Consider the following 24,105-nt stretch of genomic DNA (forward strand, 5'->3'; position numbering starts at 1 on the left):
TCCTCACCTCTGTTCTAAAGGGTTGTTCCTCTATTCTGGGGCTGCGCTCTCTGGTATTAGAGTCTCCCACTATTGGAAACATCCTGTCCATGTCGACTCACTATCTGGTAGGTCTGAATGAGATCTCCCCATATTCTTCTGAACTCCATGGTGAAATGGTGGAGACAAAGACATGATGCAGAGGATAAAGCGATTCCACACCCAGTGGAATAGACCACTGGCAATCAGTTTGGATTCAGCTCAGACTCAGCATGACAATCTCTTCTGCCAATTGATACTAAAACCAGATCTGTATGTCAGATCGTAATCTAGTTTTAGGACCTTGGGCTAACTTTGGTGAAAATAAAGAACAATTAGGAATGGAAAACTCTTGGGCAAATAACTAGAAGGAACAAATAAACAAGAGGTGGCCTTTCAATTCCTTGAGTTTTTCCACTAATCAATGATATTTTGGTTAATCTCTGACCAATGTTCTCTCTAATTTGTAATGACCAGTATGCACAAAAATCGTGCTGTGCAATTTTTGTCCAGTCACAACGTATGCACACTGACTAACTTCTTCAACAATATACAGTAAATAAGCCAATTCTAAATCTGCAGACAAATCATCACAAACGCCATGTTGTCAACACCATCCACATCAGAAACCAAATAAGGAAATGTGACTGTGTACGATCGTGAAAAATACTTAACATGCCAACGAGGGAGAGGGTGACAACCTTTTGTGCACAGTTTAACTTCCTTTGTGCACGCGCACACACACCTTGGAGGGAACATTGTCACTGACCCAACTTCACGAACCTGCCTTTGACCGATACTTTTGGTTTCCATCAGTCTCACATTACTTTACATTTTTGGTTTTGGAAGAGAATTCTAATCCTCTGCACCCCGCCACGTGTGGAGGTGTTTCCAAACTGTAGGTCCTGGCTCTAATTGTTGATGTTCCTTTCTGCTCCTTGTGGGGCATTGGGTGGCATTCCTTGCTGTTGCTTTTACATTTTTGTTTGTGTTTTTTTTTCACAAGGCTGAGTTGCCAGTTCAACATTCAACCCAGCTCAGGTGAAAAGCATGCAAGGAACCGGCTGGATTCGAACCTGGGATCACTCGCCTCACAGTCCAGTGCAGTTGCCACAACACCACCAGTTGGTGCAGTTCTAATTAACCCTACTCCTTTTTCATCCCCAATCAATACAAACAGTTTCTGCCTTCTTAGTTCCCCTTGGAAAACTGCATTAAATCACCCTCCAAAACTTCAGAGAACAGGACATCACCCTTAGCAATCTCCACAACAGTTATCCCTTATTATCATTCTGCTAAATGTAAACTGCTCCCTCTCCAACATCCATACTTTCTTTCTAAGGTGTTATACTTGGAACTGCTCCCAATATCCGGGTGAGATTTCACTAGGGCTTTAAGTACCTGGAGCATGACATACACCTCAATCTTAAAGAAACTAAGACATTATTCCAGTTTGGGTTTAGAATATATGCTTGGGGCAGAATGTGGGTGTAAAGGCCTATTTGAGTGCAAAACTGAAACCTGGCCAGGCCTTCGCCAAACCAAAACCCAACCTAAGCCCAAGGTTTTATAATTCTTTTCATACCTAACCACAAGATGTTGGTCCATAACAGATGCACAAGTTAAAACTGAGCAAGTCATAATGATCAGCTACCACCCTGGATAAGCAAATCTTAACCCAGATGCTTGCCCAACCTTGCCCGGATGGTCAGATCTGGTTAGCCTGAGCTGAGGGGAACAGGGTCCTAGCATCTGTGCTATAACCATCCCGGGAATGCTTACTCCTGACGATCTGTAGCAGCAGACAGGAAACCAAGGTACCAGCTGCAAGCGATCACTGGACAATTGAATGTCGGTGCAGGCTCTAACCACTCCTTCTGTCCCCTGCCATTCAAAAATATTATCTTTCTATTGGAGAAGGGTAATTAACAGACTCCTCCGTACACTTGGGTGTGGGATACTCAACCCACCGGCCTTCTGCGTTGTTCACTTCCCCATCCAATCCTCAAATTCCCCCATTCCCTTATCAGCCACAAATCCGGGGACCACAGCCTTGAATGTGAACACCCACACCCTCTGGGTTAGAGGATGCCAAAGATTCACTACTCTCTGGGTGAGAACATTTTTCCTCATCTCAGACTTACTTTTACAGCAGATAACCCCCCCCCCCATAAACAAAATCCCTAGGAGCAAAAGATTGTGTTCAACATCATAGCACGACCAGCAGACTGCTGAACTAGGGTGAAGAATATGGCCTCCATTTAATACAGACGCAGGTTAACTCACCATGTTACCAAACACCCGAATGACAAATTTAGAATCACAGAGGCACATTTAATTTTTTTTTTCCAGTCTATTCCAAGTTGCATGTGAATTTAAAAATAAAGCCGTGGGGATTGTGGTTAGGATCTTGTAACAGTTTAGATCCTAATCCATCCCTGCATCTTATCTTTTCAATCACGAGCCCTGTGGAGAGCAGGTGATCGCACAAACACGAGAATGAAAAAAAAAACCCCTATTCATCACACCAACCTACTGAACGGTTCCCTAAAATAGACACAACCTCACGTCAGCAGCACAAGTTAATGCATCCTGCTCCCATCAGGCAATTAACCAGCTCAGGAGCACTACAAACTAAGTCTGCAATAACATGCTAAATAAAAGGCCCTTGTAATTTATTCTGAAGGAATGGCTGCAATTGGCCTGATGCAGTAATAATAATTATAAATATTTGCAAATGTCCCTGTATGTATTTTCTGGAGATGAAGTTGGCTGCATCACCGTTTTCGGAATCTTTACGCCCAGCTAAATTTTTTGGGAGGAATGATTGGATTTATGGTGCTATTAACTGCACTGCCACATTATATACACAGAAGAATAGTCACAGTAAATCCTACCCATTAATTCTACCATTATAACAAGTAAAACCAACATATTGACACTTTACTAACAGAGAAATGAACATTATGCTGCTGGTAAAAGCAATGAAACTGACATTATCATTAGTGAAACTGCCAGGACTAGAAAACTGACATTATGTAATCCTTGTAACCCATAATTGATATGGTCACTGTTACAACCAGAGAAATTGACATGGTTCTCAATATAACCAGTGTAACTGACATCATGCAGCCAAGATGACCAATGAAATGGACACTGTTACTATTATAAGAGGAAACTGGCCTTTAGTTACCATAATAACTAGCAAAATTTATATGGTTCCCAGTATAACCAGTGCAACTGACATCATGCAACATTATGACCAGTAAAACTGACAATGTAACCAGGAAATTTAGAATGATCACCATTATAATTAGAGACTGACATTATGTTACAATTATAATCAGTGAAGCAAGAAATAGTTATTATTTGTGACTGGACAATGCTACGGTTATAACCAGTGAGACTAGCACTGTACTCATTATAACAAGTGTAACTGACTGTTTCGGCTTCTAGCATTAACACTGTGAAGGTTTCTTTTTCCAATCGATCGAGAAAATTGCAGTCGTCAATACTTTTAAAATACATCAATACACATTGAGAGAGAAATTTTTAAAAAAAAGGATATGGCCATTCTGTGATCTTTTTGGCATATTTTCTTACAAAGTTGTCTTCACTGAAGAGAAAGAGGGATCTGTTAACTGTGAAGCAATTTTGACGGACGGGAATGGGGTTGTAGAGAGCCATTGTCCGGGCTCTCTGAGCCATAGATTGCTTGTACATCCTCTGGGGCGCTCCTGGGGGTCCGCCCTGGCGGCTGCCTCCTCGACCGGAGCTTCCCTGACCAGTGCCATACCTGGCGGGTACCTCGTCGCCAAACCTCGCCATTCTAAAAACAGATGCCAAATATCACCATTGAGCAGCAAGCGACCGCAATTCCTCATTACATCCCGTCTGTATGCCGGTCTCTTTGCAAATCACTTCAGAATTTTTTTCCCCCACACTGTTAGATATATATATATTCAGCTTCGCATTGTCCTGCAGATAATTTGATCATTTGCAAAATTTCTTCCCGGATAAAAATTCTCAGTCAAAAATTAAAATCAGGTCTGATAATTTCTCGAACGTATTTTTTTTCTCCTGCATCTGCAGATTTTTTTTCTCTCCCCTCTGCCTATTCTCCTGGTCGCCGATGCATCATCTGCACCTTAATGAAACAGCATCCCACAGTAAAATCCACACGGCATCCCAAGAAAGCGTCCACCATCTACACATGCCTCTCATCTGGTTGTTGCAGGGGCTATACGAGAGCACATTTTGCCCCCCCCACCCCCTCTCTCTCTATCTCCCCCTCTAATCTACTGATAGTAGTCAGATGTAATACAATCTAACGTGCAGGCGTCGGAGCTACTGGCAACGAGAAAGCAATGGAAGATTCATCTGATCAGATTTATACACCAACCAACAGCCTTTAGCAGCAACGCTGTCCACGTGACTCCTCCCGCCCAATGAGGAGCCAATGCCCAGATTTTATGTTAAAAAAAAATCTTCACTGTCTTCATTCCCTCATCTCCTCATTGAAAGAGAAAAAAAATCACCGGATTTGGAGCAGAACTGGATTTTAACATACCCATCAGCTTGGTTAAGAAAATAAGTATTAAGAAACCGAATCAAACCCCACGTCGAATTATTAACTCTTTAAGAGGGGACACTTCGTTGACCCAGATTCTGTCATCCCGTTAAAAGACATTTCATCAGTTTGCGTTGAAACTTTGAGTGTTTCAGCTCGTCCTGCCTGCCCCCTTCCCAAAGACACTTGTGTGGCGCCGCTGCAGGGTCTCCCACTGTGAAACGGGGAAACGCTGGCTACGCTTGGCGGGCAGCATCCGCGGACCGAGTCACCCGACGCTCAGGAGCTGCCGAATGTGGCCAGCGTTTTCTGATTTAGCTTGGGGGTGAGGTAAGTGACCCTTTATCAAATGAAAGCAAAGCTAATCGTGGGGCTTAACTTTTCAGGGAGCAATTCTCCTCGTGACGGGAGACCGATGAAAGGTCTCGGCACGAAACGTCTCCTGTTCATTTTCCTCCATAGATGCTGCCCTGACCCGCTGAGTAGTGTGACTGTGTGTGTGTCCCTGTCACAACGAGTGTCTCTTAATCGGAGAATTTGGTCATTGTCACGTTGCTGTTGGCGGGAACTCTGTGCGTGACTGGCTCCCGCATTTCCCACGACAGTGAGTGAAAAAAAATACCGCAGAAGCTGGAAATCTGGAACAGAACACCCTGGGCTGTCTTTCCTGTTTTACTTCACCAGTTAACCCTGCTCCTCTCCCCACCGACGATGGCGAACCACTGGACTCTCCAGCTTTCTCAGTTTTGTTCCCGCTTTACAACATCTGCAGCTTTTTAAACTTTCATTTCCAAATTCTTCCTCTGCCTCCCAAGAAAGTTCACTCTATAGTGAATGTGTAGCCTCTGTTTAAGGTTGACTTTAAAGTAGATCAATACCATTCAGCACGTCTGGTATTTGCTTGGATTATTACTGCCCAGCAGATTCCTCCTGCTTCAATTCTTCTGACTCCCATGTCCTTCTGTTCCCTTCTCTCTTGTGTCTGCCTCCCATTCTGATAGCTATGGTTCACTCCTGTCCCAAGCTGGAACATGGTGGGTTCAGGTGTCACTGGAGAGAGCTGAGCTCAGAACTGCATTCTGACATTGGCTGTGCTGTAGAGAGAACACCGCACTGTTGCAGCTCTGATCTGCTATCTGATTTGTTTAAGGTCTACCCTACACACACACCAACACACATTCATCCAAAGTTAACCAGTAATGACTGCTTTAACAACAACTGAGCTGCGTCATCTCCCTCCTCACCTTGTCCAGATGCAGAGGACCAGCCTCACTGACCTAAAGCATTTCAGTCTTCAGCAGTGAGGTCATAGTCATAGAGTATAAAAACAGGACCTTTGGCCCAACTCATCTCTGTCAACCAAGATGGCCATCTAAGCTAGTCCCATTTGCCCATGTTTGGCTCATATCCTTTTAGCCCAATTCTGCTCCTATATCTTATGGTCTTTCCTAACCATCCACCTGTTCAAGTGTCATTTCAATGTGTTATTGCACTTTCCTCAGCCATTTCCTCTCACAGTTTGTCCCATGAACCCACACACTGTGCATGAAGATGTTGTCCCTCAGGTTCTTTCCTCTCTCACCTTAAAAGCTGTGAACTCCAGGTTTTGAGTTCCTTTACCTGGGGGGAAAGTTATGTCTAGTCACCCTATCTATCCCTCACCGTCATGATTTTATAAACCTCTGTAAGGTCACTCCTCAGTCTCCTACATTCAAAGGAATAATGACACACCCCATCCTGTTACTCCTCAGTCTCCTACATTCCAAGGAATAATGTCCCAGCCCATCCTGTTAGTCCTCAGTCTCCAAAGAATAATGTGCCAGCCCACCCTGTTACTCCTCAGACTCCTACATTCCAAGGAATAATGTCCCAGCCCATCCTGTTACTCCTCAGTCCCCTATATTCCAAGGAATAATGTCCCAGCCCATCCTGTTACTCCTCAGTCTCCTACATTCCAAGGAATAAAGTCCCAGCCTGTCCTCTGTCACCACTTGGTTCCTACACTCCAAGGAATAATCTTCCAGCACATCCTGTTACTCCTCAGACCCCTACATTCAAAGGAATAATGTCCCAGCCTGTCCTGTTACTCCTCAGTCTCCTACATTCCAATGAATAATGATCCAGCCCATCCTGTTACTCCTCAGTCCCCTACATTCCAAGGAATAATGTCCCAGCCCTTCCTGTTACTCCTCAGTCTCCTACATTCCAAGGAATAATGTCCCAGCCCATCCTGTTACTCCTCAGTCTCCTACATTCCAAGGAATAATGTCCCAGCCCATCCTGTTACTCCTCAGTCTCCTACATTCAAAGGAATAATGTCCCAGCCCATCCTGTTACTCCTCAGTCTCCTACATTCCAAGGAATAATGTCCCAGCCCATCCTGTTACTCCTCAGTCTCCTACATTCCAAGGAATAATGTCCCAGCTCATCCTGTTACTCCTCAGTCTCCTACATTCCAAGGAATAAAGTCCCAGCCCATCCTGTTAATCGTCAGTCCCCTACATTCCAAGGAATAATGTCCCAGCCTGTCCTGTTACTCCTCAGTCTCCTACATTCCAAGGAATAATGTCCCAGCCCATCCAGTAACTCCTCAGTCTCCTACATTCCAAGGAATAATGTCCCAGCCCATCCTGTTACTCCTCAGTCTCCTACATTCCAAGGAATAATGTCCCAGCCTGTCCTGTTACTCCTCAGTCTCCTACATTCCAAGGAATAATGTCCCAGCCCATCCTGTTACTCCTCAGTCCCCTACATTCCAAGGAATAATGTCCCAGCCTGTCCTGTTACTCCTCAGTCTCCAAGGAATAATGTCCCAGCCCATCCTGTTACTCCTCAGTCTCCTACATTCCAAGGAATAATGTCCCAGCCCATCCAGTAACTCCTCAGTCTCCTACATTCCAAGGAATAATGGCCCAGCCCATCCTGTTACTCCTCAGTCTCCTACATTCCAAGGAATAATGTCCCAGCCCATTCTGTTACTCCTCAGTCTCCAAGGTATAATGTCCCAGCCCATCCTGTAACTCCTCAGTCTCCTGCATTCCAAGGAATAATGTCCCAGCATGTCCTGTTAATCCTCAGTCTCCTACATTCCAAGGAATAATGTCCCAGCCCATCCTGCTACTCCTCAGTCTCCTACATTCCAAGGAATAATGTCCCAGCACATACTGTTACTCCTTTGTCTCCTACATTCCAAGGAATAATGTCCCAGCCCTTCCTGTTACTCCTCAGTCTCCTACATTCCAAGGAATAATGTCCCAGCGTGTCCTGTTAATCCTCAGTCTCCTACATTCCAAGGAATAATGTCCCAGCCCTTCCTGTTACTCCTCAGTCTCCTACATTCCAAGGAATAATGTCCCAGCCCATCCTGTTACTCCTCAGTCTCCAAGGAATAATGTCCCAGCCCATCCTGTTACTCCTCAGTCTCCAAGAAATAATGTCCCAGCCCATCCTGTTACTCCTCAGTCTCCAACATTCTAAGGAATAAAGTCCCAGCCCATCCTGTTACTCCTCAGTCTCCTACATTCCAAGGAATAATGTCCCAGCCCATCCTGTAACTCCTCAGTCTCCTACATTACAAGGAATAAAGTCCCAGCCTGTCCTCTGTCACCACTTGGTTCCTACACTCCAAGGAATAATCTCCCAGCCCATCCTGTTACACCTCAGTCTCCTACATTCCAAGGAATAATGTCCCAGCCCATCCTGTTACTCCTCAGTATCCTACATTACAAGGAATAAAGTCCCAGCCTGTCCTCTGTCACCACTTGGTTCCTACACTCCAAGGAATAATCTCCCAGCCCATCCTGTTACTCCCCAGTCTCCTACATTCCAAGGAATAATGTCCGAGCCCATCCTGTTACTCCTCAGTCTCCTACATTCCAAGGAATAATGTCCCAGCCCATCCTGTTACTTCTCAGTCTCCTACATTCCAAGGAATAATGTCCCAGCACATCCTGTTACTCCTCAGTCTCCTACATTCCAAGGAATAATGTCCCAGCCCTTCCTGTTACTCCACAGTCTCCTACATTCCAAGGAATAATGTCCCAGCCCATCCTGTTACTCCTCACTCTCCTACATTCCAAGGAATAATGTCCGAGCCCATCCTGTTACTCCTCAGTCTCCTACATTCCAAGGAATAATGTCCCAGCCCATCCTGTTACTTCTCAGTCTCCTACATTCCAAGGAATAATGTCCCAGCACATCCTGTTACTCCTCAGTCTCCTACATTCCAAGGAATAATGTCCCAGCCCTTCCTGTTACTCCACAGTCTCCTACATTCCAAGGAATAATGTCCCAGCCCATCCTGTTACTCCTCACTCTCCTACATTCCAAGGAATAATGTCCCAGCCCATCCTGTTACTCCTCAGTCTCCATCGAATAATGTCCCAGCCCATCCTGTTACTCCTCAGTCTCCAAGGAATAATCTCCCAGCCCATCCTGTTACTCCTCAGTCTCCTACATTCCAAGGAATAATGTCCCAGCCCATCCTGTTACTCCTCAGTCTCCTACATTCCAAGGAATAATGTCCCAGCCCATCCTGTTACTCCTCAGTCTCCAAAATTCCAAGGAATAATATCCAAGCACATCCTGTTATTCCTCAGTCTCCTAGTTTCCAAGGAATAATGTCCCAGCTCTTCCTGTTACTCCTCAGTCTCCTACATTCCAAGGAATACTGTCCCAGCCCATCCTGTTACTCCTCAGTCTCCTACATTCCAAGGAATAATGTCCCAGCCCATCCTGTTACTCCTCTGACTCCTACATTCTAAGGAATAATGTCCCAGCCCTTGCTGTTACTCCTCAGTCTCCTACATTCCAAGGAATAATGTCCCAGACCATCCTGTTACTCCTCAGTCTCCTACATTCCAAGGAATAATGTCCCAGCCCATCCTGTTACTCCTCAGTCTCCTACATTCCAAGGAATAAAGTCCCAGCCTGTCCTCTGTCACCACTTGGTTCCTACAATCCAAGGAATAATCTCCCAGCCCATCCTGTTACTCCCCAGTCTCCTACATTCCAAGGAATAATGTCCGAGCCCATCCTGTTACTCCTCAGTCTCCTACATTCCAAGGAATAATATCCCAGCCCATCCTGTTACTCCTCAGTCCCCTACATTCCAAGGAATAATGTCCCAGCCTGTCCTGTTACTCCTCAGTCTCCAAGGAATAATGTCCCAGCCCATCCTGTTACTCCTCAGTCTCCTACATTCCAAGGAATAATGTCCCAGCCCATCCAGTAACTCCTCAGTCTCCTACATTCCAAGGAATAATGGCCCAGCCCATCCTGTTACTCCTCAGTCTCCTACATTCCAAGGAATAATGTCCCAGCCCATTCTGTTACTCCTCAGTCTCCAAGGTATAATGTCCCAGCCCATCCTGTAACTCCTCAGTCTCCTGCATTCCAAGGAATAATGTCCCAGCATGTCCTGTTAATCCTCAGTCTCCTACATTCCAAGGAATAATGTCCCAGCCCATCCTGCTACTCCTCAGTCTCCTACATTCCAAGGAATAATGTCCCAGCACATACTGTTACTCCTTTGTCTCCTACATTCCAAGGAATAATGTCCCAGCCCTTCCTGTTACTCCTCAGTCTCCTACATTCCAAGGAATAATGTCCCAGCGTGTCCTGTTAATCCTCAGTCTCCTACATTCCAAGCAATAATGTCCCAGCCCTTCCTGTTACTCCTCAGTCTCCTACATTCCAAGGAATAATGTCCCAGCCCATCCTGTTACTCCTCAGTCTCCAAGGAATAATGTCCCAGCCCATCCTGTTACTCCTCAGTCTCCAAGAAATAATGTCCCAGCCCATCCTGTTACTCCTCAGTCTCCAACATTCTAAGGAATAAAGTCCCAGCCCATCCTGTTACTCCTCAGTCTCCTACATTCCAAGGAATAATGTCCCAGCCCATCCTGTAACTCCTCAGTCTCCTACATTACAAGGAATAAAGTCCCAGCCTGTCCTCTGTCACCACTTGGTTCCTACACTCCAAGGAATAATCTCCCAGCCCATCCTGTTACACCTCAGTCTCCTACATTCCAAGGAATAATGTCCCAGCCCATCCTGTTACTCCTCAGTATCCTACATTACAAGGAATAAAGTCCCAGCCTGTCCTCTGTCACCACTTGGTTCCTACACTCCAAGGAATAATCTCCCAGCCCATCCTGTTACTCCCCAGTCTCCTACATTCCAAGGAATAATGTCCGAGCCCATCCTGTTACTCCTCAGTCTCCTACATTCCAAGGAATAATGTCCCAGCCCATCCTGTTACTTCTCAGTCTCCTACATTCCAAGGAATAATGTCCCAGCACATCCTGTTACTCCTCAGTCTCCTACATTCCAAGGAATAATGTCCCAGCCCTTCCTGTTACTCCACAGTCTCCTACATTCCAAGGAATAATGTCCCAGCCCATCCTGTTACTCCTCACTCTCCTACATTCCAAGGAATAATGTCCCAGCCCATCCTGTTACTCCTCAGTCTCCATCGAATAATGTCCCAGCCCATCCTGTTACTCCTCAGTCTCCAAGGAATAATCTCCCAGCCCATCCTGTTACTCCTCAGTCTCCTACATTCCAAGGAATAATGTCCCAGCCCATCCTGTTACTCCTCAGTCTCCTACATTCCAAGGAATAATGTCCCAGCCCATCCTGTTACTCCTCAGTCTCCAAAATTCCAAGGAATAATATCCAAGCACATCCTGTTATTCCTCAGTCTCCTAGTTTCCAAGGAATAATGTCCCAGCTCTTCCTGTTACTCCTCAGTCTCCTACATTCCAAGGAATACTGTCCCAGCCCATCCTGTTACTCCTCAGTCTCCTACATTCCAAGGAATAATGTCCCAGCCCATCCTGTTACTCCTCTGACTCCTACATTCTAAGGAATAATGTCCCAGCCCTTGCTGTTACTCCTCAGTCTCCTACATTCCAAGGAATAATGTCCCAGACCATCCTGTTACTCCTCAGTCTCCTACATTCCAAGGAATAATGTCCCAGCCCATCCTGTTACTCCTCAGTCTCCTACATTCCAAGGAATAAAGTCCCAGCCTGTCCTCTGTCACCACTTGGTTCCTACAATCCAAGGAATAATCTCCCAGCCCATCCTGTTACTCCCCAGTCTCCTACATTCCAAGGAATAATGTCCGAGCCCATCCTGTTACTCCTCAGTCTCCTACATTCCAAGGAATAATATCCCAGCCTGTCCTGTTACTCCTCAGTCTCCTACATTCCAAGGAAAAATGTCCCAGCCCATCCTGTTACTCTTCAGTCTCCAAGGAATAATGTCCCAGCACATCCTGTTACTCCTCAGTCTCCTTCATTCCAAGGAATAATGTCCCAGCCCATCCTGTTACTCCTCAGTCTCCTACATTCCAAGGAATAATGACCCAGCCCATCCTGTTACTCCTCAGTCTCCTACATTCCAAGGAATAATGACCCAGCCCATCCAGTTACTCCTCAGTCTCCTACATTCCAAGGAATAATGTCCCAGCCCATCCTGTAACTCCTCAGTCTCCTACATTCCAAGGAATAATGTCCCAGCCCATCCTGTTACTCCTCAGTCTCCTACATTCCAAGGAATAATGTCCCAGCCCATCCTATTACTCCTCAGTCTCCAGGCAATAATGTACCAGCCCATCCTGTTACTCCTCAGTCTCCTACATTCCAAGGAATAATGTCCCAGCCCATCCTGTTTCTCCTCAGTCTCCTACATTCCAAGGAATAATGTCCAAGCCCCTCCTATTACTCCTCAGTCTCCTACATTCCAAGGAATAATGTCCCAGCCCATCCTGTTACTCAGCAGTCTCCTACATTCCAAAGAATAATGTCCTAGCCCATCCTGTTACTCCTCAGTCTCCTACATTCCAAGGAATAATGTCCCAGCCCATCCTGTTACTCCTCAGTCTCCTACATTCCAAGGAATAATGTCCCAGCCCCTCCTGTTACTCCTCAGTCTCTTACATTCCAAGGAATAATGTCCCAGCCCATCCTGTTACTCCTCAGTCTCCTACATTCCAAGGAATAATGTCCCAGCCCATCCTGTTACTCCTCAGTCTCCAGGGAATAATGTCCCAGCCCATCCTGTTACTCCTCAGTCTCCAAGAAATAATGTCCCAGCCCATCCTGTTACTCCTCAGTCTCCAACATTCTAAGGAATAAAGTCCCAGCCCATCCTGTTACTCCTCAGTCTCCTACATTCCAAGGAATAATGTCCCAGCCCATCCTGTTACTCCTCAGTCTCCAAGCAATAATGTCCCAGCCCATCCAGTTACTCCTCAGTCTCCTACATTCCAAGGAATAATGTCCCAGCCCATCCTGTTTCTCCTCAGTCTACTACATTCCAAGGAATAATGTCCAAGCCCCTCCTATTACTCCACAGTCTCCTACATTCCAAGGAATAATGTCCCAGCCCATCCTGTTACTCCTCAGTCTCCTACATTCCAAGGAATAATGTCCCAGCCCATCCTGTTACTCCTCAGTCTCCAAGGAATAATGTCCCAGCCCATCCTGTTACTCCTCAGTCTCCAAGAAATAATGTCCCAGCCCATCCTGTTACTCCTCAGTCTCCAACATTCTAAGGAATAAAGTCCCAGCCTGTCCTCTGTCACCACTTGGTTCCTACACTCCAAGGAATAATCTCCCAGCCCATCCTGTTACTCCCCAGTCTCCTACATTCCAAGGAATAATGTCCGAGCCCATCCTGTTACTCCTCAGTCTCCTACATTCCAAGGAATAATGTCCCAGCCCATCCTGTTACTTCTCAGTCTCCTAGTTTCCAAGGAATAATGTCCCAGCTCTTCCTGTTACTCCTCAGTCTCCTACATTCCAAGGAATACTGTCCCAGCCCATCCTGTTACTCCTCAGTCTCCTACATTCCAAGGAATAATGTCCCAGCCCATCCTGTTACTCCTCTGACTCCTACATTCTAAGGAATAATGTCCCAGCCCTTGCTGTTACTCCTCAGTCTCCTACATTCCAAGGAATAATGTCCCAGTCCATCCTGTTACTCCTCAGTCTCCTACATTCCAAGGAATAATGTCCCAGCCCATCCTGTTACTCCTCAGTCTCCTACATTCCAAGGAATAAAGTCCCAGCCTGTCCTCTGTCACCACTTGGTTCCTACACTCCAAGGAATAATCTCCCAGCCCATCCTGTTACTCCTCAGTCTCCTACATTCCAAGGAATAATGTCCCAGCCCATCCTGTTACTTCTCAGTCTCCTACATTCCAAGGAATAATGTCCCGGCACATCCTGTTACTCCTCAGTCTCCTACATTCCAAGGAATAATGTCCCAGCCCTTCCTGTTACTCCACAGTCTCCTACATTCCAAGGAATAATGTCCCAGCCCATCCTGTTACTCCTCACTCTCCTACATTCCAAGGAATAATGTCCCAGCCCATCCTGTTACTCCTCAGTCTCCATCGAATAATGTCCCAGCCCATCCTGTTACTCCTCAGTCTCCAAGGAATAATCTCCCAGCCCATCCTGTTACTCCTCAGTCTCCTACATTCCAAGGAATAATGTCCCAGCCCATCCTGTTACTCCTCTGACTCCTACATTCTAAGGAATAATGTCCCAGCCCTTGCTGTTACTCCTCAGTCTCCTACATTCCAAGGAATAATGTCCCAGCCCTTGCTGTTACTCCTCAGTCTCCTACATTCCAAGGAATAATGTCCCAGTCCATCCTGTTACTCCTCAGTCTCCTACATTCCAAGGAATACTGTCCCAGCCCATCCTGTTACTCCTCAGTCTCCTACATTCCAAGGAATAATGTCCCAGCCCATCCTGTTACTCCTCTGACTCCTACATTCTAAGGAATAATGTCCCAGCCCTAGCTGTTACTCCTCAGTCTCCTACATTCCAAGGAATAATGTCCCAGCCCTTCCTGTTACTCCACAGTCTCCTACATTCCAAGGAATAATGTCCCAGCCCATCCTGTTACTCCTCACTCTCCTACATTCCAAGGAATAATGTCCCAACCCATCCTGTAACTCCTCAGTCTCCATCGAATAATGTCCCAGCCCATCCTGTTACTCCTCAGTCTCCAAGGAATAATCTCCCAGCCCATCCTGTTACTCCTCAGTCTCCTACATTCCAAGAAATAATGTCCCAGCCCATCCTGTTACTCCTCAGTCTCCTACATTCCAAGGAATAATGTCCCAGCCCATCCTGTTACTCCTCAGTCTCCAAAATTCCAAGGAATAATGTCCAAGCACATCCTGTTATTCCTCAGTCTCCTAGTTTCCAAGGAATAATGTCCCAGCTCTTCCTGTTACTCCTCAGTCTCCTACATTCCAAGGAATACTGTCCCAGCCCATCCTGTTACTCCTCAGTCTCCTACATTCCAAGGAATAATGTCCCAGCCCATCCTGTTACTCCTCTGACTCCTACATTCTAAGGAATAATGTCCCAGCCCTTGCTGTTACTCCTCAGTCTCCTACATTCCAAGGAATAATGTCCCAGTCCATCCTGTTACTCCTCAGTCTCCTACATTCCAAGGAATAATGTCCCAGCCCATCCTGTTACTCCTCAGTCTCCTACATTCCAAGGAATAAAGTCCCAGCCTGTCCTCTGTCACCACTTGGTTCCTACACTCCAAGGAATAATCTCCCAGCCCATCCTGTTACTCCCCAGTCTCCTACATTCCAAGGAATAATGTCCGAGCCCATCCTGTTACTCCTCAGTCTCCTACATTCCAAGGAAAAATGTCCCAGCCCATCCTGTTACTCTTCAGTCTCCAAGGAATAATGTCCCAGCACATCCTGTTACTCCTCAGTCTCCTTCATTCCAAGGAATAATGTCCCAGCCGATCCTGTTACTCCTCAGTCTCCTACATTCCAAGGAATAATGACCCAGCCCATCCTGTTACTCCTCAGTCTCCAACATTCCAAGGAATAATGTCCCAGCCCATCCTATTACTCCTCAGTCTCCAGGCAATAATGTACCAGCCCATCCTGTTACTCCTCAGTCTCCTACATTCCAAGGAATAATGTCCCAGCCCATCCTGTTTCTCCTCAGTCTCCTACATTCCAAGGAATAATGTCCAAGCCCCTCCTATTACTCCTCAGTCTCCTACATTCCAAGGAATAATGTCCCAGCCCATCCTGTTACTCAGCAGTCTCCTACATTCCAAAGAATAATGTCCTAGCCCATCCTGTTACTCCTCAGTCTCCTACATTCGAAGGAATAATGTCCCAGCCCATCCTGTTACTCCTCAGTCTCCTACATTCCAAGGAATAATGTCCCAGCCCCTCCTGTTACTCCTCAGTCTCTTACATTCCAAGGAATAATGTCCCAGCCCATCCTGTTACTCCTCAGTCTCCAAGGAATAATGACCCACCCCATCCTGTTACTCGTCAGTCTCCTACATTCCAAGGAATGATTACCCAGCCCATCCTGTTACTCCTCAGTCTCCTACATTCCATGGAATAATGTCCCAGCCCATCCTGTTACTCCTCAGTCTCCTACATTCCAAGGAATAATTACCCAGCCCATCCTGTTACTCCTCAGTCTCCTACATTCCAAGGAATAATGACCGAGCCCATACTGTAACTCCTCAGTCTCCTACATTACAAGGAATAATGTCCCAGCCCATCCTGTTACTCCTCAGTCTCCTACATTCCAAGGAATAATGTCCCAGCCCATCCTGTTACTCCTCAGTCTCCAAGCAATAATGTCCCAGCCCATCCTGTTACTCCTCAGTCTCCTACATTCCAAGGAATAATGTCCCAGCCCATCCTGTTTCTCCTCAGTCTACTACATTCCAAGGAATAATGTCCAAGCCACTCCTATTACTCCTCAGTCTCCTACATTCCAAGGAATAATGTCCCAGCCCATCCTGTTACTCCTCAGTCTCCTACATTCCAAGGAATAATGTCCCAGCCCATCCTGTTACTACTCAGTCTCCTACATTCCAAGGAAAAATGTCCCAGCACATACTGTTACTCCTTTGTCTCCTACATTCCAAGGAATAATGTCCCAGCCCTTCCTGTTACTCCTCAGTCTCCTACATTCCAAGGAATAAAGTCCCAGCCCATTCTGTTACTCCTCAGTCCCCTACATTCCAAGGAATAATGTCCCAGCCTGTCCTGTTACTCCTCAGTCTCCTACATTCCAAGGAATAATGTCCCAGCCTGTCCTGTTACTCCTCAGTCTCCTACATTCCAAGGAATAATGTCCCAGCCTGTCCTGTTAGTCCTCAGTCCGCTACACTCCAAAGGAATAATGTCCCAGCCCCTCCTGTTACTCCTCAGTCTCCTACATTCCAAGGAATAATATCCCAGCCTGTCCTGTTACTCCTCAGTCTCCTACATTCCAAGGAATAATATCCCAGCCCATCCTGTTACTCCTCAGTCTCCAAAGAATAATGTCCTAGCACATCCTGTTACTCCTCAGTCTCCTACATTCCAAGGAATAATGTCCCAGCCCATCCTGTTACTCCTCAGTCTCCTACATTCCAAGGAATAATGACCCAGCACATCCTGTTACTCCTCAGGCTCCTACATTCCAAGGAATAATGTCCCAGCCCATCCTGTAACTCCTCAGTCTCCTACATTCCAAGGAATAATGTCCAAGCCCCTCCTATTATTCCTCAGTCTCCTACATTCCAAGGAATAATGTCCCAGCCCATCCTGTTACTCCGCAGTCTCCTACATTCCAAGGAATAATGTCCTAGCCCGTCCTGTTACTCCTCAGTCTCCTACATTCCAAGGAATAATATCCCAGCCCCTCCTGTTACTCCTCAGTCTCCTACATTCCAAGGAATAATGTCCCAGCCCATCCTGTTACTCCTCAGCATCCTACATTCCAAGGAATAATGTCCCAGCCCATTCTGTTACTCCTCAGTCTCCAAGGAATAATGTCCCAGCCCATCCTGTTACTGCTCAGTCTCCTACATTCCAAGGAATAATGTCCCAGCCCATCCTGTAACTCCTCAGTCTCCTACATGCCAAGGAATAATGTCCCAGCGTGTCCTGTTAATCCTCAGTCTCCTACATTCCAAGGAATAATGTCCCAGCCCATCCTGTTACTCCTCAGTCTCCTACATTCCAAGGAATAATGACCCAGCCATTCCTGTTACTCCTCAGTCTCCTACATTCCAAGGAATAATGTCCCAGCCCATCCTGTTACTACTCAGTCTCCTACATTCCAAGGAATAATGTCCCAGCACATACTGTTACTCCTTTGTCTCCTACATTCCAAGGAATAATGTCCCAGCCCATCCTGTTACTCCTCAGTCTCCTACATTCCAAGGAATAATGTCCCAGTCCATCCTGTTACTCCTCAGTCTCCTACATTCCAAGGAATAATGTCCCAGCCCATCCTGTTACTCCTCAGTCTCCTACATTCCAAGGAATAATGTCCCAGCCCATCCTGTTACTCCTCAGTCTCCTACATTCCAAGGAATAATGTCCCAGCCCATCCTGTTACTCCTCAGTCTCCAAGGAATAATTTCCCAGCCCATCCTGTTACTCCTCAGTCTCCAAGGAATAATTTCCCAGCCCATCCTGTTACTCCTCAGTCTCCTACATTCCAAGGAATAATGTCCCAGCCCATCCTGTTACTCCTCAGTCTCCAAGGAATAATTTCCCAGCCCATCCTGTTACTCCTCTGTCTCCAAGGAATAATGTCCCAGCCCATCCTGCTTCTCCTCAGTCTCCTACATTACAAGGAATAATGTCCGAGCCTGTCCTGTTACTCCTCAGTCTCCTACATTCCAAGGAATAATGTCCCAGCCCATCCTGTTACTTCTCAGTCTCCTACATTCCAAGGAATAATGTCCCAGCCCATCCTGTTACTCGTCAGTCTCCTACATTCCAAGGAATAATGTCCCAGCCCTTCCTGTTACTCCACAGTCTCCAACATTCCAAAGAATAATGTCCCAGCCCATCCTGTTACTCCTCTGACTCCTACATTCTAAGGAATAATGTCCCAGCCCTTGCTGTTACTCCTCAGTCTCCTACATTCCAAGGAATAATGTCCCAGTCCATCCTGTTACTCCTCAGTCTCCTACATTCCAAGGAATAATGTCCCAGACCATCCTGTTACTCCTCAGTCTCCTACATTCCAAGGAATAAAGTCCCAGCCTGTCCTCTGTCACCACTTGGTTCCTACACTCCAAGGAATAATCTCCCAGCCCATCCTGTTACTCCCCAGTCTCCTACATTCCAAGGAATAATGTCCGAGCCCATCCTGTTACTCCTCAGTCTCCTACATTCCAAGGAATAATGACCCAGCCCATCCTGTTACTCCTCAGTCTCCTACATTCCAAGGAATAATGACCCAGCCCATCCAGTTACTCCTCAGTCTCCTACATTCCAAGGAATAATGTCCCAGCCCATCCTGTAACTCCTCAGTCTCCTACATTCCAAGGAATAATGTCCCAGCCCATCCTGTTACTCCCCAGTCTCCTACATTCCAAGGAATAATGTCCGAGCCCATCCTGTTACTCCTCAGTCTCCTACATTCCAAGGAATAATGACCCAGCCCATCCTGTTACTCCTCAGTCTCCTACATTCCAAGGAATAATGACCCAGCCCATCCAGTTACTCCTCAGTCTCCTACATTCCAAGGAATAATGTCCCAGCCCATCCTGTAACTCCTCAGTCTCCTACATTCCAAGGAATAATGTCCCAGCCCATCCTGTTACTCCTCAGTCTCCTACATTCCAAGGAATAATGTCCCAGACAATCCTGTTACTCCTCAGTCTCCAAGCAATAATGTCCCAGCCCATCCTGTTACTCCTCAGTCTCCTACATTCCAAGGAATAATGTCCCAGCCCATCCTGTTTCTCCTCAGTCTACTACATTCCAAGGAATAATGTCCAAGCCCCTCCTATTACTCCTCAGTCTCCTACATTCCAAAGAATAATGTCCCAGCCCATCCAGTAACTCCTCAGTCTCCTACATTCCAAGGAATAATGTCCCAGCCCATCCTGTTACTCCTCAGTCTCCTACATTCCAAGGAATAATGTCCCAGCCCATCCTGTTACTCCTCAGTCTCCAAGGAATAATGTCCCAGCCCATCCTGTTACTCCTCAGTCTCCAAGAAATAATGTCCCAGCCCATCATGTTACTCCTCAGTCTCCAACATTCTAAGGAATGAAGTCCCAGCCTGTCCTCTGTCACCACTTGGTTCCTACACTCCAAGGAATAATCTCCCAGCCCATCCTGTTACTCCCCAGTCTCCTACATTCCAAGGAATAATGTCCGAGCCCATCCTGTTACTCCTCAGTCTCCTAAATTCCAAGGAATAATGTCCCAGCCCATCCTGTTACTTCTCAGTCTCCTACATTCCAAGGAATAATGTCCCGGCACATCCTGTTACTCCTCAGTCTCCTACATTCCAAGGAATAATGTCCCAGCCCTTCCTGTTACTCCACAGTCTCCTACATTCCAAGGAATAATGTCCCAGCCCATCCTGTTACTCCTCACTCTCCTACATTCCAAGGAATAATGTCCCAGCCCATCCTGTTACTCCTCAGTCTCCATCGAATAATGTCCCCGCCCATCCTGTTACTCCTCAGTCTCCAAGGAATAATCTCCCAGCCCATCCTGTTACTCCTCAGTCTCCTACATTCCAAGGAATAATGTCCCAGCCCATCCTGTTACTCCTCAGTCTCCTACATTCCAAGGAATAATGTCCCAGCCCATCCTGTTACTCCTCAGTCTCCAAAATTCCAAGGAATAATGTCCAAGCACATCCTGTTATTCCTCAGTCTCCTAGTTTCCAAGGAATAATGTCCCAGCTCTTCCTGTTACTCCTCAGTCTCCTACATTCCAAGGAATACTGTCCCAGCCCATCCTGTTACTCCTCAGTCTCCTACATTCCAAGGAATAATGTCCCAGCCCATCCTGTTACTCCTCTGACTCCTACATTCTAAGGAATAATGTCCCAGCCCTTGCTGTTATACCTCAGTCTCCTACATTCCAAGGAATAATGTCCCAGTCCATCCTGTTACTCCTCAGTCTCCTACATTCCAAGGAATAATGTCCCAGCCCATCCTGTTACTCCTCAGTCTCCTACATTCCAAGGAATAAAGTCCCAGCCTGTCCTCTGTCACCACTTGGTTCCTACACTCCAAGGAATAATCTCCCAGCCCATCCTGTTACTCCCCAGTCTCCTACATTCCAAGGAATAATTTTCGAGCCCATCCTGTTACTCCTCAGTCTCCTACATTCCAAGGAATAATATCCCAGCCTGTCCTGTTACTCCTCAGTCTCCTACATTCCAAGGAAAAATGTCCCAGCCCATCCTGTTACTCTTCAGTCTCCAAGGAATAATGTCCCAGCACATCCTGTTACTCCTCAGTCTCCTACATTCCAAGGAATAATGTCCCAGCCCATCCTGTTACTCCTCAGTCTCCAAGGAATAATTTCCCAGCCCATCCTGTTACTCCTCAGTCTCCAAGGAATAATTTCCCAGCCCATCCTGTTACTCCTCAGTCTCCTACATTCCAAGGAATAATGTCCCAGCCCATCCTGTTACTCCTCAGTCTCCAAGGAATAATTTCCCAGCCCATCCTGTTACTCCTCTGTCTCCAAGGAATAATGTCCCAGCCCATCCTGCTTCTCCTCAGTCTCCTACATTACAAGGAATAATGTCCGAGCCTGTCCTGTTACTCCTCAGTCTCCTACATTCCAAGGAATAATGTCCCAGCCCATCCTGTTACTTCTCAGTCTCCTACATTCCAAGGAATAATGTCCCAGCCCATCCTGTTACTCGTCAGTCTCCTACATTCCAAGGAATAATGTCCCAGCCCTTCCTGTTACTCCACAGTCTCCAACATTCCAAAGAATAATGTCCCAGCCCATCCTGTTACTCCTCTGACTCCTACATTCTAAGGAATAATGTCCCAGCCCTTGCTGTTACTCCTCAGTCTCCTACATTCCAAGGAATAATGTCCCAGTCCATCCTGTTACTCCTCAGTCTCCTACATTCCAAGGAATAATGTCCCAGACCATCCTGTTACTCCTCAGTCTCCTACATTCCAAGGAATAAAGTCCCAGCCTGTCCTCTGTCACCACTTGGTTCCTACACTCCAAGGAATAATCTCCCAGCCCATCCTGTTACTCCCCAGTCTCCTACATTCCAAGGAATAATGTCCGAGCCCATCCTGTTACTCCTCAGTCTCCTACATTCCAAGGAATAATGACCCAGCCCATCCTGTTACTCCTCAGTCTCCTACATTCCAAGGAATAATGACCCAGCCCATCCAGTTACTCCTCAGTCTCCTACATTGCAAGGAATAATGTCCCAGCCCATCCTGTAACTCCTCAGTCTCCTACATTCCAAGGAATAATGTCCCAGCCCATCCTGTTACTCCTCAGTCTCCTACATTCCAAGGAATAATGTCCCAGCCCATCCTATTACTCCTCAGTCTCCAGGCAATAATGTCCCAGCCCCTCCTGTTACTCCTCAGTCTCTTACATTCCAAGGAATAATGTCCGAGCCCATCCTGTTACTCCTCAGTCTCCAAGGAATAATGACCCACCCCATCCTGTTACTCGTCAGTCTCCTACATTCCAAGGAATAATGTCCCAGCCCATCCTGTTACTCCTCAGTCTCCTACATTCCAAGGAATAATTACCCAGCCCATCCTGTTACTCCTCAGTCTCCTACATTCCAAGGAATAATGACCGAGCCCATCCTGTAACTCCTCAGTCTCCTACATTCCAAGGAATAATGTCCCAGCCCATCCTGTTACTCCTCAGTCTCCTACATTCCAAGGAATAATGTCCCAGACAATCCTGTTACTCCTCAGTCTCCAAGCAATAATGTCCCAGCCCATCCTGTTACTCCTCAGTCTCCTACATTCCAAGGAATAATGTCCCAGCCCATCCTGTTTCTCCTCAGTCTACTACATTCCAAGGAATAATGTCCAAGCCCCTCCTATTACTCCTCAGTCTCCTACATTCCAAAGAATAATGTCCCAGCCCATCCAGTAACTCCTCAGTCTCCTACATTCCAAGGAATAATGTCCCAGCCCATCCTGTTACTCCTCAGTCTCCTACATTCCAAGGAATAATGTCCCAGCCCATCCTGTTACTCCTCAGTCTCCAAGGAATAATGTCCCAGCCCATCCTGTTACTCCTCAGTCTCCAAGAAATAATGTCCCAGCCCATCATGTTACTCCTCAGTCTCCAACATTCTAAGGAATGAAGTCCCAGCCTGTCCTCTGTCACCACTTGGTTCCTACACTCCAAGGAATAATCTCCCAGCCCATCCTGTTACTCCCCAGTCTCCTACATTCCAAGGAATAATGTCCGAGCCCATCCTGTTACTCCTCAGTCTCCTACATTCCAAGGAATAATGTCCCAGCCCATCCTGTTACTTCTCAGTCTCCTACATTCCAAGGAATAATGTCCCGGCACATCCTGTTACTCCTCAGTCTCCTACATTCCAAGGAATAATGTCCCAGCCCTTCCTGTTACTCCACAGTCTCCTACATTCCAAGGAATAATGTCCCAGCCCATCCTGTTACTCCTCACTCTCCTACATTCCAAGGAATAATGTCCCAGCCCATCCTGTTACTCCTCAGTCTCCATCGAATAATGTCCCCGCCCATCCTGTTACTCCTCAGTCTCCAAGGAATAATCTCCCAGCCCATCCTGTTACTCCTCAGTCTCCTACATTCCAAGGAATAATGTCCCAGCCCATCCTGTTACTCCTCAGTCTCCTACATTCCAAGGAATAATGTCCCAGCCCATCCTGTTACTCCTCAGTCTCCAAAATTCCAAGGAATAATGTCCAAGCACATCCTGTTATTCCTCAGTCTCCTAGTTTCCAAGGAATAATGTCCCAGCTCTTCCTGTTACTCCTCAGTCTCCTACATTCCAAGGAATACTGTCCCAGCCCATCCTGTTACTCCTCAGTCTCCTACATTCCAAGGAATAATGTCCCAGCCCATCCTGTTACTCCTCTGACTCCTACATTCTAAGGAATAATGTCCCAGCCCTTGCTGTTATACCTCAGTCTCCTACATTCCAAGGAATAATGTCCCAGTCCATCCTGTTACTCCTCAGTCTCCTACATTCCAAGGAATAATGTCCCAGCCCATCCTGTTACTCCTCAGTCTCCTACATTCCAAGGAATAAAGTCCCAGCCTGTCCTCTGTCACCACTTGGTTCCTACACTCCAAGGAATAATCTCCCAGCCCATCCTGTTACTCCCCAGTCTCCTACATTCCAAGGAATAATTTTCGAGCCCATCCTGTTACTCCTCAGTCTCCTACATTCCAAGGAATAATATCCCAGCCTGTCCTTTTACTCCTCAGTCTCCTACATTCCAAGGAAAAATGTCCCAGCCCATCCTGTTACTCTTCAGTCTCCAAGGAATAATGTCCCAGCACATCCTGTTACTCCTCAGTCTCCTACATTCCAAGGAATAATGTCCCAGCCCATCCTATTACTCCTCAGTCTCCAGGCAATAATGTACCAGCCCATCCTGTTACTCCTCAGTCTCCTACATTCCAAGGAATAATGTCCAAGCCCCTCCTATTACTCCTCAGTCTCCTACATTCCAAGGAATAAT

General features: G+C 46.6%; 1 protein-coding gene and 1 long non-coding RNA gene across 2 annotated transcripts in view; one reads left to right on the forward strand and one right to left on the reverse strand.

Moving 5' to 3' along the window:
• The window catches only part of LOC140739674 (voltage-dependent P/Q-type calcium channel subunit alpha-1A-like), a 376,031-nt gene that overhangs the window by 100,346 nt on the left and 251,580 nt on the right, over positions 1-24,105 (reverse strand). The window contains exon 3 of the mRNA XM_073068045.1: positions 3,587-3,847. Within this exon, the coding sequence (XP_072924146.1) occupies positions 3,587-3,847 (261 nt within the window). The remainder of the gene's footprint in view (positions 1-3,586; positions 3,848-24,105) is intronic.
• The window catches only part of LOC140740418 (uncharacterized), a 204,315-nt gene continuing 184,746 nt past the window's right edge, over positions 4,537-24,105 (forward strand). Inside the window, exon 1 of the long non-coding RNA XR_012101848.1 lies at positions 4,537-4,918. This is a non-coding gene — a long non-coding RNA (uncharacterized lncRNA). The remainder of the gene's footprint in view (positions 4,919-24,105) is intronic.

The sequence above is a fragment of the Hemitrygon akajei genome, chromosome 16 (genome assembly GCF_048418815.1).
Source record: "Hemitrygon akajei chromosome 16, sHemAka1.3, whole genome shotgun sequence".
Classification (NCBI taxonomy): Eukaryota; Metazoa; Chordata; class Chondrichthyes; order Myliobatiformes; family Dasyatidae; genus Hemitrygon; species Hemitrygon akajei.